Raw genomic sequence first — 14138 nt, 5'->3', positions numbered from 1 at the left:
TATTGGGATCATATTCAGTTATATGCCTCCACAACAAGCATTTATTCTCTTCTTCCACACTGGATTTTACAACATTAATAATTTCAATAGTTCAGACTATTCACCTACTTTTTCTTAGTACCTTTTTTTAAGCTGTCACTCGCAATTCAACTTAATGTGGTTCTAGTTTTATTTCATCCTGTGTTTTCAGGATTTGAGGAATACAATAAATAATACATTCCTCCTGTAGTTTTGATGAAAGATAGAATGAGTAGGCAGGCCTGTAGATGTTTTGTGCGTATACAGAAACATTCTTTTTTTAATTTTTAATTTTCTCTGACATTAATAATTGACACTGGAAACATTAAAACACAATTCTCACATTTGGTATGTGCTGCATTCTAGCTCTGTGCTTACATGTATGGTAGTTGTATGCAAGTTTATATAATAGGTGAAAATTCATTCTGAGTTTATTCTATTTATCAGAATGTTTATTCCATTGTATTTATCTACATAAAGCCTTTTAAAAAATAAGTAGTGCTGTTGCCTTACAGCAAGAGGGGCCTGGGTTATTGCTGGTTTCCTTTTGGTGCTTCGGTTTTCTCCCACAAGTCCAAAGACATGCAGTCAGGCCAAATCTAATCTACAAATAAAATGTGTGTGTGCCTTGTGATAGACTGGCAACCTATTAGGGGTGTTTCCTGCCCTTCACCCAAAGAATTAGACATTTCATGACCCTGACCCTGATGAGGCCTTGAATAAATGAATAAAATGAATAATCATTTATAAAGGGCTTCTACATCTTTTCAATGTAAAGACTCAAATTATATAAGATAAACATTAAAAAGGGGCTTGCTCTGTTCTTATGATAAGTTCGTTGAGAATATGGATCATTTAAAACCATTATGATTATATTCTTGTTTTTTAACATCCCCATGCACCAGCTAAATGTATGACTACGATGCCTTTAAATTAAGAAGGTACATTTTAACACTAACATGAAGCACTTTTTAATGTAATATGTCTAATGTACATGTCTTTGGACTGTGGAAGAAAACTGTCCTGGGGAGAACATGAAAACCCCATACAGAAAGGACCAAATCCACTCCACCTGAAAATCTAACCCAGCACCTTCTGTGAGGTGACAGTGCTACCCACCAAGCCAAAGGACAGTTTGTTTACCATGTTAATATTCTGCAGTTAAAAGCCCCACAATATACTCACATGAACCATAATGAGATTATAAATTCTAGACATCTCATGGGTGTTGACATGCCTTTTAAAAATGTTATGTATAATAATGCTCATGAGTGCATTTTTATGAGCTTGTATGAGAGCAGGATGGTGTGTTAGCCTGCTGGGCTGGTGCATGCTGAGAGGCCTCATGTTATGACAGTTGAAGCTAAGTCTGCCTATGTTGGCCCACAATCCCCTCACATATTTTTGGTGTGAGAGAAAGATAGTGAATGCATATGCAAGAACTAGGGAGATAAATTTAAGCTGGAGGAAGAGCAGATGACATTTTTTCTTTGAAGATTTGACTCTGTATTTTGCTGCAAAGCACTTAGACTTACTGGGGGGGAGGTAGAAGGATAAAAAAAAAAATCAATGTAACAGTTTATTGAAATGGCTTTGCTTCAGGCTTAGTTTGGAATAATTTATTCTAGTTATTAGCCAAACAATTACTTTGGAGGGAAAAACACATCAAACCTTGCTGACACGACATCTTCCATCTCACAGATATATTAAATAATTTTGACAGGCTGTTACAAAGAGTTACAAACACAGACATAAAAATTGTCATGACTGTAAATTATTGATGAACATACCAACTCTGTCTGTTATATTACTTTTCAAGTATTACAGCTAACTGTTTTATCCTATATTTTCTTTAAATACACACATACAGCCAACTGTATGTTTAAGTGGATAGATGTGTTTACAGTTACATGAGTCGTGATTCGTGTGCTTACAGTTACTTGAGTCGTTATTCGTGTGCTTACAGTTACTTGAGTCGTTATTCGTGTGCTTACAGTTACTTGATTCGTGTGCCTACAGTTACTTGATTCGTGTGCTTACAGTTACATGATTCGTGTGCTTACAGTAACATGATTCGTGTGCTTACAGTAACATGATTTGTGTGCTTACAGTTACATGATTCGTGTGCTTACAGTTACATGATTCGTGTGCTTACAGTAACATGATTTGTGTGCCTACAGTTACTTGATTCGTGTGCCTACAGTTACTTGATTCGTGTGCTTACAGTTACATGATTCATGTGCTTACAGTTACTTGATTCGGTTGTTTACAGTAACATGATTCGTGTGCTTACAGTAACATGATTTGTGTGCTTACAGTTACATGATTCGTGTGCTTACAGTTACATGATTCGTGTGCTTACAGTTACATGATTTGTGTGCTTACAGTTACATGATTCGTGTGCTTACAGCAACATGATTCATGTGCCTGCAGTTACTTGATTCGTGTGCCTACAGTTACTTGATTCGTGTGCTTACAGTTACTTGATTCGTGTGCTTACAGCAACATGATTCATGTGCCTACAGTTACTTGATTCGTGTGCCTACAGTTACTTGATTCGTGTGCTTACAGTTACATGATTCGTGTGCTTACAGTTACATGATTCATGTGCCTACAGTTACTTGATTCGTGTGCCTACAGTTACTTGATTCGTGTGCTTACAGTTACATGATTCATGTGCTAACAGTTACATGATTCACGTGCTAACAGTTACTTGATTCAGGTGCTTACAGTTACATGAGTTGTGTGCTTACAGTTACATGATTCGGTTGTTTACAGTTACATGATTCAGGTGCTTACAGTTACATGATTCGTGTGCTTACAGTTACTTGATTCGGTTGTTTACAGTTACATGATTCATGTGCTTACAGTTACATGATTCATGTGCTTACAGTTACTTGATTCGGTTGTTTACAGTTACATGATTCAGGTGCTTACAGTGACATGATTCGTGTGCTTACCGTTACTTAATTCAGGTGCTTACAGTTACTTGATTCATGTGCTTACAGTTACTTGATTCAGGTGTTTACAGTTACTTGATTCATGTGCTTACAGTTACTTGATTCGGGTGTTTACAGTTACATGACTCGGGTGTTTACAGTTACATGATTCAGGTGCTTACAGTTACATGATTCAGGTGCTTACAGTTGCTTGATTCAGGTGCTTACAGTTACTTAATTCAGGTGCTTACAGTAACTTGATTCAGGTGCTTACAGTTACATGATTCAGGTGCTTACAGTTGCTTGATTCAGGTGCTTACAGTTACTTAATTCAGGTGCTTACAGTTACATGATTCAGGTGCTTACAGTTACATGATTCGTGTGCTTACAGTTACTTAATTCAGGTGCTGACAGTTACATGATTTGTGTGCTTACAGTTACTTGATTCAGGTGTTTACAGTTACATGATTCAGGTGCTTACAGTTACTTGATTCATGTGCTTACAGTTACATGATTTAGGTGCTTACAGTTACTTGATTCATGTGCTTACAGTTACATGAATTAGGTGCTTACAGTTACTTGATTCATGTGCTTACAGTTACTTGATTCTGGTGTTTACAGTTACATGATTCGTGTGCTTACAGTTACTTGATTCGGGTGTTTACAGTTACTTGCTTTGTGTGCTTACAGTTACATGATTCGTGATTTGTGTGCTTACAGTTACATGATTCGTGATTTGTGTGCTTACAGTTACTTGCTTTGGGTGCTAACAGTTACATAAGTCGTGATTTGTGTGCTTACAGTTACATGATTCGTGTGCTTACAGTTACATGATTCGTGTGCTTACAGTAACATGATTCGTGTGCCTACAGTTACTTGATTCGTGTGCCTACAGTTACTTGATTCGTGTGCTTACAGTTACATGATTTGTGTGCTTACAGTTACTTGATTCATGTGCTTACAGTTACATGATTCGTGTGCTTACAGTTACATGATTCGTGTGCTTACAGTTACATGATTCGTGTGCCTACAGTTACTTCATTCGTGTGCCTACAGTTACTTGATTCGTGATTTGTGTGCTTACAGTTACTTGCTTTGGGTGCTAACAGTTACATAAGTCGTGATTTGTGTGCTTACAGTTACTTGATTCGTGTGCTTACAGTAACATGATTCGTGTGCTTACAGTAACATGATTCGTGTGCTTACAGTTACATGATTCGTGTGCTTACAGTTACTTTATTCGTGTGCTTACAGTAACATCATTTGTGTGCTTACAGTAACATGATTTGTGTGCTTACAGTAACATGATTCGTGTGCTTACAGTTACATGATTCATGTGCTTAGTGTTACTTGACTCGTGTGCTTACAGTTATATGATGTGTGCTAACAGTTATATGATTTGTGTGCTTACAGTTACATGGTTCATGTGCTTACAGTTATTTGACTCGTGTGATTAGTTACATGACTTGTGTGCTTAGAGTTACATTATTCCCAAGAGTTAAACACTGGTTGACTATATACAGCATAAATCTCTAATAGTGGAGTTTAACAAAAAAGGAGAAGTAGACTGTATAATAATGATGGTGTTTACAGTTACATGATTTAGGTGCTTACAGTTACTTGATTCGTGTGCTTACAGTTACATGGTTCGTGTGATTAGTTACATGACTTGTGTGCTTAGAGTTACATTATTCCCAAGAGTTAAACACTGGTTGACTATATACAGCATAAATCTCTAATAGTGGAGTTTAACAAAAAGGAGAAGTAGACTGTATAATAATGATACATAAATTATCAAATCATTACCATTAGTGTATTTTTACGCTATACACATGGGTAGATGTGAGATTAACATGATATCCTGACAGTAATTTGTCTGTGAAAATATGTAATATAATTGAGTTCCATTATTTCTCAGTTTTTCAATGGAGCTGTAATCACACTGTTTGTTCCATTATCCGTCATATAATCCATGACCTCTGAGTTACATCCTCCCTAACCTAATCAGATTGGATTTTCTCTGCTATGGCCAACATGAAAACAAGCATCCAGTCTTTTAAAGCTCTGAATGAGAGTACTTCAGTTCCCATTTTCCACCATGCAGAAAATATACCATTTGGCCAAAAGTATTTGCCCATAAGCATGTTGAACAAATAGACAAAAATCAAAATGGTATTAAAATATTATGATTTAAATGTGATCGTTTTAGCTATGACAACAACTACTCATCTGGAAAAGCTTTTCACAAGACTTTGAAGTATGTCTGTGGGAGTTTGTGCTTATTCAGTCAAAGAGCATTTGTATGGCATGGCACTGATATTGGTCAAGAAAGTCTCAATTGATGTTCTAGTTAATTTTAAAGCTGTTCAGGTTTATTTAAACTAAGCTTTTCTTTATGTCTTTATAGATCGTGCTTTGTGCACAGGGGCACAGTCATGCCAGGACGGATTAGGGCGTTTTCTAAACTGTTACTGCTAAGTTAGGGACATATCATTTTCTTTATATAATTGTTTTAATACACCTGTGAGTACTTGTTCTGGCTGAAACACATGAATACATTTATTAGAAAGGGGGTCACAATACTTTCATTTTATATTTAGGCCACAAGGGTCAGGCTGTAATTAGATTTATTGGATAGGACACGTGACTATGGGTAGGTAGCTTATAAATAAACGATTTTACCAACCAAGTAGCTACATTGTTACATACATTATATAGATCTGTTATGTTAAAGTAATCTAATGCATGAACATCAGTGATCTGATGATGGGAAACACGGGTCTGATACACTGTTTTTTGGTGGTGTGTTTATATGTGTAAAGCTGTTAGTGAAGTCACATTTTGTAGTAATTAAAACACAACGATTTCTTTATAGCAAGTAAACAATTTTAGAAATGAGGAAATGACCAAGTAGAATTTTTTTTTTATTAACACATTTATTTTAGCACAATTATCCCAAGGTGATTAGCAATTTTTGCCTGCTTAAAATTCAATAAGCACATTTATATATGCAGTAAATAACCTTATAGCTGCCGTTTTAGAATTTCTTAACATCTATCTATCAGTGGCGTCTAAATTTGGAGTATGCTGTTGACATGACACATTGGATATTTAGGTAACTGTTGAAATCTGATAATGTTCACATTGTTACTGTGAAAGTAAACACCCTTACTGGATTTCACTCTGTTAGTTTAAAATTAGCTTCCTTCCTCTCACTTAGGCATTTTATTAAATAACATTTCTTCTGAGAATGGGTGGGGATGTCCTGCTGAAAAGTAGAAGAGAACATTTGGGCCGAGTATAGCTCCATTTGGAATTTACTATTCGCTTCTGAGTGCACTGTAGACTTCATAGACTTCAAACTGTCTGTTTCGATTAATGAGGATGAGTGCTGCGCCTCTCTTCAGTGCTTCTCTGCATTTGTGTGGCAAGATGTTTAAAGAAAGCCAGAGGAGGATGAGAAACTCTGCTAGCAACGTTCTGCAGGTTCACAGCTGCCGGTTCTGCAGGGAATCTGCTCTGCTGATCGGCACACAGAGGAAAGAGAGCGTTCAGTCAAAATAATTCAAGCTGAGACGTTGTCAGAGGGTTTCAGTGGAAACGTATTCTTAATGCCCGCAGAGGGTTAATGTTGTCCCTGTTTCTCTTTCTCACAGGGCAAAGTCTTGGATATGGTTTCGTCAACTACATCGACCCGAAGGATGCAGAGAAAGCCATCAACACATTAAATGGACTAAGACTTCAAACCAAAACAATCAAGGTACCAATTAAACACCATTTATGCTACTAAAAAACAAATATATGCACGTTAGTCAGTAGGTGTAGCGATTATGTAAGTGTCTTGCTGATTTCGTCTGGTACAGAATGACAGTAACGGAACAATATCTCATTTGGGTGGCAATACACTCTTGCCTTTCCTCTCCAATTAGTCATCAGCCATTTCTCGAGTCAATTCACTGAATGTTTCCTGTCACCATCGCTGCGACTGGAGCAGCATTGATTAGCACATGTTCCGTGTATTGACTCGTGCTGGGCTCCGGTGCTGCAACACAAAGCGAGAGGAGGGGAAATCCGCCGCATTAAAATGCAGAAGAAAATAGCAGAGCGACTGCAAGAGGAAAAGGAAAAATAGCGTAATTGATATGCAAATGCCTCTTCAAATGTCAAATCATGGAGTCACACGAAAAAGAAAAAAATAGAATGTATAATGAAAGGATGCTGAAATGCGAAGAAGGCGCCATGAACGTGTTTTTTGTACACACTGTAAACGTGGGTAAAGGTGAGGTCGAATGAAATGTGCTATTCTAGAAGTGAATGTCTGAAATAAGTATTCATTCCCTAACCTTTCTTTTACTGGTTATTAAAATGCTTTCAATCAGACACATCACTCATTTTCTCAGTAAAGCAGTGAATACACTTTTTCTTAACAAATATTCATCATTTTTTACCACAATTATTTTACCACTACATTTAAGGCATTTAGCAGACATTTGTATCCAAACCACTTACAACTGAGTGAAATCCAGTTTGAGCGATTGATGTCAAGGGTCTTTAACTAGCGACCTTATGATCTCTAGTACATAGTGACAACAGGGCAGCACGGTGGCTAAGTGGGTAGCACTGTCACCTTACAGAAAGAAGGTCATGGGTTCGAGTCCGGGTCCTTTCTGTGTGGAGTTTGCATGTTCTCCCTGTGTCTGCGTGGGTTTCCTCCCGGAGCTCCGGTTTCCTCCCACAGTCCAAAGACATGCAAGTGAGGTGAATTGGAGACACTAAATTGTCCATGACTGTGTTTGAGGTTAAACTTGTGAACTGATGAACCTTGTGTAATGAGTAGGGCTGTCAAACGATTAAAAATTTTAATCGCGATTAATCTCAGAATTTCATATAGTTAATCGCGATTAATCGCATTAAAAAAAAATCTGTGTAAATGTTATAGAAAACAAGGATTTTTAAGTGAAATGTTACAATTAAAATGGTGAACACATTTTATGCTAAATGTACTTATGTTAAAAACTGCTGGGACAAGAGAAAACTGTAAGGGAGTTTATTCACTCACATACTAGGCAGTAAATGTCAGATTGTAGGTTAGAATTTCTCCATTAGCAAACATTGTAGATCAGCGGTGCTTTAGGTGGGATAAGGCGTAGTTATTGTATCAGACTTGTCTGTGGTTGTATCGTGACGATGGTTTGATGGACGTTTCTACACGAAGTGAGTGTGTTTTGACCCTTTGGGGCTTCCATAGTTCATGAACTAACGTGCTCGACTCAGCTTTCCGGTATTCGGTACAGAAGAAGTAGTTAATTAAGTGTAATAAAGTGTTCTGCTCCCGACAACTTGTGAATATAGCGTGTATTTATTTCTTTATTATGCAAGATCACTACCACGATCGGTTACATTATGTTAACAAACCGCAAATGAAAAACGGTGGCAAGTCCGACATTAAAACGTTTGTTCTACCAGTCAAGTGTCAACATGAACTAGAATTTGCGTTAATGGCACTAATTTTTTTAATCGCGTTAAATTGAGGTCGCGTTAATGCGTTATTATCGCGTTAACTTCGACAGCCCTAGTAATGAGTAACTACCGTTCCTGTCATGAATGTAACCAAAGTGTAAAACATGACGTTAAAATCCTAATAATCAAACAAACATAGTGACAGCACAGCATAGTTTGCATTATGGGGGGGATTGATGGGGGTCTGACCCTCCTAATTAATACTAAGGCAAAAAAGAGTGCAAACAACTGTTCAGAGTCTTTAGTTAGCTTAACTAAAACTTAAGGCAAAACTAGCTAATGTTAGCGTTCATCAATATGCAGTTGAAGAAACTAAGAAGCAATAAAGTGTATTAAACAAGCTAGATAGCAACCTAAATTAGAATACAGTGCCCTCTCTGGTTTGCGCAAGTGCAACCTTAATAAAGACGCAACCAATAATGTGAGTGAAGGCAGGCCTACGAGATAAGAAATGGTATGGTCCACTATAGGGGTGTCTGAAATCGTATCCTTCCAGGCATGAATATGGGAAACATACAGGTATATACACCGATCAGCCATAACATTAAAACCACCTCCTGGTTTCTACACACACTGTCCATTTTATCAGCTCCACTTACCATATAGAAGCACTTTGTAGTTCTACAATTACTGACTGTAGTCCATCTATTTCTTTACATACTTTTTAACCAGGTATTATTTAGGTGGTGGATCATTCTCAGCACTGCAGTGACATGGTGGTGGTGTGTTAGTGTGTGTTGTGCTGGTATGAGTGGATCGGACACAGCAGCGCTGCTGGAGTTTTTAAATACCGTGTCCACTCACTGTCCACTCTATTAGACATTCCTACTTAGATGGTTCACCTTGTAGATGTAAAGTCAGAGACGATCGCTCATCTATTGCTGCTGTTTGAGTTGGTCATCTTCTAGACCTTCCTCAGTGATCACAGGACGCTGCCCATGGGGTGCTGTTGGCTGGATGTTTTTGGTTGGTGGACTATTCTCAGTCCAGCAGTGACAGTGAGGTGTTTAAAAACTCCTTCAGCGCTGCTGTGTCTGATCCACTCATACCAGCACAACACACACTAACACACCACCACCATGTCAGTGTCACTGCAGTGCTGAGAATGATCCACCACCCAAATAATACCTACTCTGTAGTGGTCCTGGGAGAGTCCTGACCATTGAAGAACAGCATGAAATGGGGCTAAGAAAGCATGCAGAGAAACAGAAGGACTACAGTCAGTAATTGTAGAACTACAAAGTGCTTCTCTATGGTAAGTGGAGCTGATAAAATGGACAGTGAGTGTAGAAACAAGGAGGTGGTTTTAATGTTATGGCTGATCGGTGTATATTTACAGTGACTAGTACAAAACCACTGAGCTAACACTATATGGTTGGTGCATTATTCATTTTATCACCAATCCTGACCAGGCTGCTGCTGAACAACCTGCCTATACCCCATGTTTTAACATTGAAATGGTGTAACCTGCCTAATAATCCCTAAAATTTACACCATATTTAGACAATCATGCTTAAACTCTAAGTTGTTGTGTATTTGTGTAATTTTATCAGCAACTACTATTCAATAAAGATTGTGATCCTTATTCAGCCCTGCTGTGTAATAATGCCACTAATGCTGTTCTATTATTTGGCATATAATCCCTGTTCCTCTTGGTACATTTTTTCAAATCTAATCAGATCAGATTTCCTCTTCATGGCTGACACCTAACAAGCATTTCCAGCTATGGGAAAACCGCCAAGCGATACACAGAGAGAAAGACACTGAAAGAAAACAGTTATTGAAACTGGGACAAACACCTAAACATGAGCAGCTTCCAGAGTGCCAGTAGCAGGTGGCTGTGTGTGTTTGTGTGGGTTTGTGGTGACTTGACTCTGGTGTTGATTTCATTGTCAGTTTTGAAGCCGTCAGAGCTGAAGTGAGTCACCGTGTGTTTGCTCATCGTCACAACTTCCTGCTGTACACATGCTCCAAACACACACACACACACCAGCAAACACTAACACGTTAACATATGTTGGTGTATCTGTGCCCCAAGCTACAGCAAAGTTCCCAGATGTTGTACCAACATAAAAGTGTTTTGTTGTTAATTCACCAAACTGAACCTCTTAATATGAAGCACATGCCATCTTTAATAACTTTAGTAAGTTCATATTATGAATTTTTAGAATTCAGAAAATAATTCACATTCGTTTCATTTCATGTTTTACCATACTGATCAGGGTTGCATCAGGTCCGGCTTCCCCGGAACCACCAGGTACAATGCAGCAACACACCCCGGACAAGAAGCCAAGTATTTCCGTATGTAGATGCCCCAACCGGCTGATAGCACTGCTGGGGATTCGAACCCTGAATCCCAGTAGTAGTGGGCTAGTGTAATACCTCACAGCGCCACCCAAGCCCCCATGAATAACTTGCATATTTAAAACAAGCAATCTCAACAAAAATTACTTAAATGCCAATAAGGACTGGGCCACGTTTGATTTATTTCCCAAATTCTGACTGCATTAATTTACATTTTACATTTACATTTTCTGCATTTAGCAGACGCTCTTATCCAGAGCGACTTACAGAAGTGCGTCTATAGTGAACATTTCATTTCTCAAGTTTAAGTAAACAACAGTCGAAGGACACAAATCTGCTGAAACCTGTTAGAACCAAAGTGTATTTTTGGAAATGGAAAAAAAAAATTTAGTAAATAAGTCAGCTTAAATCGTTTTTTAAAGACAGCAAGAGACTCAGATGTTCGGACTGACAGAGGAAGTTCATTCCACCACCACTGGGTGCTAGAACAGAGAAGAGCCTTGATGCTTGTCTTCCTTTAGTCCTGGGTGGAGGCTCAAGTCGAGCGAGACTAGAGGCTCGAAGGTTGCGTGGTACAGAGCGGGGTTTGATTAGACCACGAAGGTAGCTTGGGGCTGGTCCATTTTTGGCTTTGTAGGCGAGCATCAGTGTTTTAAACTGAATGCGTGCAGCTACAGGAAGCCAGTGAAGAGAACGCAGCAGTGGGGTGATGTGGCAGTGCTTGGGCTGGTTAAAAACCAGACGGGCAGCTGCATTTTGAATGCATTAATGCAACGGATAAGGCGATACTTCAGTGCCGTGGTAGTCTTATGAAGTTTAAATGCTCATTTAGGATTTTCTGCTTAAATCCAACCTTAAATCCAATTGAATATTACTTATCAATATTATTTTAATGTGAACTATAGTAGTATGTTTACAGGCCACAATACACATTCAAGGTACAGTGGTAGCCTAACGGGTAGAGCTGTGGGCAACCAACTAGAAGATTGCCATGCAGCCACTGTTGCGCCATTGAGCAAGGCCCTTAAGCCTCTCAGCTCCATGAGCACCATACGATGGGTGACCCTGCTCTGTGACCCCAGCTTCTATTACAGCTAGGATATGCAAATGAAGAATTTCACTGTTTTGTACACATGTATATGTATATATGACAAATAAAGACGTTCCATCTGCCCTAGATTTTCCTTATTCAAATGTTTATGGTGCCCTACTTCTAGTCATCTAACGTAACTAACGAGTACATTTTCTATATTGCCCAACGCCCACTTAAATAAAATGACTCTTGTATAAATTCCTGCATTAGCTTACTTTTTATCATTTTAAAAATGTATTTATGCTATTCATTTAATTCCCTTTTGCTTTTATGTGAATCCTGTCCTTCTCTTTGGTCTATGTCCTTTAAATGGACATTTATTACAGCTACAACTGTACGTCTAAATTGCACACCCCATGCACAAGCATCGGTTTGCCTCTCATCCTTCCTTCCTTCTTTCTTCATCTTTATCTCTTTCTCACACACAAAAACACCAGAAAACGAACACAATAACAGTCCACATTGTGATTTCCCCAGTGGGAAACCATCTAATCCAGCTGCTCTAAAAGTGCTTTAAAACCTTTCTCTTTCTATTCCTCTGTTTTCCCCAGACCTTCTCTATCCCTACATCGCAGCATGAGACACTGGTGTGGGCAATTCCATCTTGTCTCTTTGATCAGGCCTTCGTCTCACTCTCCTCTCCTTCACCATGTGAAACCCCTTCTTTAGACTCACACAGCCCACTCAATGGGGGCTTTTTTCCACTAAAGCAGAGAGCGGGAAAGAGCAGAATAAAATCCTCTTTCACAGTTTCTAATAAGTGTATTTGAAGGTCATCGTCCTCTTGAAATGCACACTGAGCTGCAGGTCTTCCTGGCTTTCGAAGTTGAATAAAGACAGACGGGGATGAAGACAATCCCGCAAACAGCAACAGATAGCTGTGTGTTTCAGATCAGTGCTGACAGAAAAATAGAATAGGAAATTAAGGAGAGAGAAAAAGTGAGGGTCTGGAGAAAAGGTACAGATAGACTTTAGATTTTAGAGATTGACAAAGACAGTTACAGTTCTGTTAAAGGAAAGAAACAGTAAAAAATAATTTATACAAACAAAGTCACATAGTTTATCTATGTAGGCATTTTTCCCTTTTTTCCCCCAATCTGTTTGTCTAGTCGTAGAGTCACGCATCCCTTCAGCCCACCCACTATCAGGCATAGTCAATCATATCTGCGCAGGCACTCGAAATCTCATAATCTTAGCAGTGGTGGGCTAGCTTGTTAGACCAATGCACCATCCAAGCATCCAACCCAACTTATTTTAGTTTGGGATTGGGACCAGAACTAGTGCATCTCTTGATGGCTAAGCTGTTTGGCCACTTCCCCATCAGACATAGTCATAGTACTCCCAATATCTGAGCTAAATCTTCATTACCAAGTTATCTGATATGCAAGTTATGACAGTGTCCTGTTTTCAATTGCATGAACCATGTCAGTTAACACCAAACACAATCACAGCTTTAAAAAGATCCACAGATTGGATTAAGAAATATGTTCAATGCCACTATCTGCCCGAATACAGACATGATGTATTAGATCGATGTATGTTAATAATAAAAACATACATATTTTAAAGTGGGTTGAAAATTTTAAAATAACTAAAACACACTATCACACCAGAGCCGAGATCTTGAACTCGCAAGTTTGAATCTCAGCCGGGGAATGCTGAAGGGGATTTCTCATACCTGCTGCAATTATGACATCTAATGGCTGATCAATAGTGCCTGCACCAAAATACCCCTGAGACGGGGGATAATGGAGATCTGTGCTTGGCTCTCCATGAGCGATATGGATCTCCATATAAGCTCATCTCATGCAGGTGGGAAAAAAAAGCAGAGAGGGCATGTGTTTGTGCAGCCCTTCTCGGTCAGGACCGGAGACAGCAGTAAAGGAAGTTGAATGTGATCTAGTAACAAAATATGACTAGATTGGGAGGAAAGTAAGGGAAAAAATTTGTTTATTTTTATGTATCCTCCATTGCATCCCTGGGTTTCCTTTTCAGTCATTTGGCTATTGGGTAGAGACGACAAAGGAAATAAGCAGTGGTTAAAAAAACAGGAATAGCAAGAAAATGAAGAAAGACACAGTGACACCGGAGGTCACACAGTATAACAGTACACACAGATGCAAACATACAAACATGATGCCTTCCTGTTTCACAGCAAAACTCAAACCCTTCCTTCCTGTTGAAGTGTTATGGAAAAAAAATTCTACTGAGGTTGCAAAGTGTCAAGCATCATGCCGAGTAAAACACACACACACACACCCAAC

General features: G+C 38.7%; 1 protein-coding gene across 3 annotated transcripts in view; it reads left to right on the top strand.

Annotated features, from left to right (window-relative positions):
* elavl4 (ELAV like neuron-specific RNA binding protein 4) overlaps nucleotides 1–14138 on the top strand; it is an 86505-nt gene that overhangs the window by 45301 nt on the left and 27066 nt on the right. For all 3 annotated transcript variants that reach the window (XM_062999012.1, XM_062999013.1, XM_062999011.1), the window contains exon 4: nucleotides 6614–6717. In XM_062999012.1, coding sequence (XP_062855082.1) covers nucleotides 6614–6717 — 104 coding nt within the window. The remainder of the gene's footprint in view (nucleotides 1–6613; nucleotides 6718–14138) is intronic.

The sequence above is a fragment of the Trichomycterus rosablanca genome, chromosome 7 (assembly GCF_030014385.1).
Source record: "Trichomycterus rosablanca isolate fTriRos1 chromosome 7, fTriRos1.hap1, whole genome shotgun sequence".
NCBI classification, from domain to species: domain Eukaryota; kingdom Metazoa; phylum Chordata; class Actinopteri; order Siluriformes; family Trichomycteridae; genus Trichomycterus; species Trichomycterus rosablanca.
This window is presented reverse-complemented; position numbering and strand designations above follow the sequence as displayed.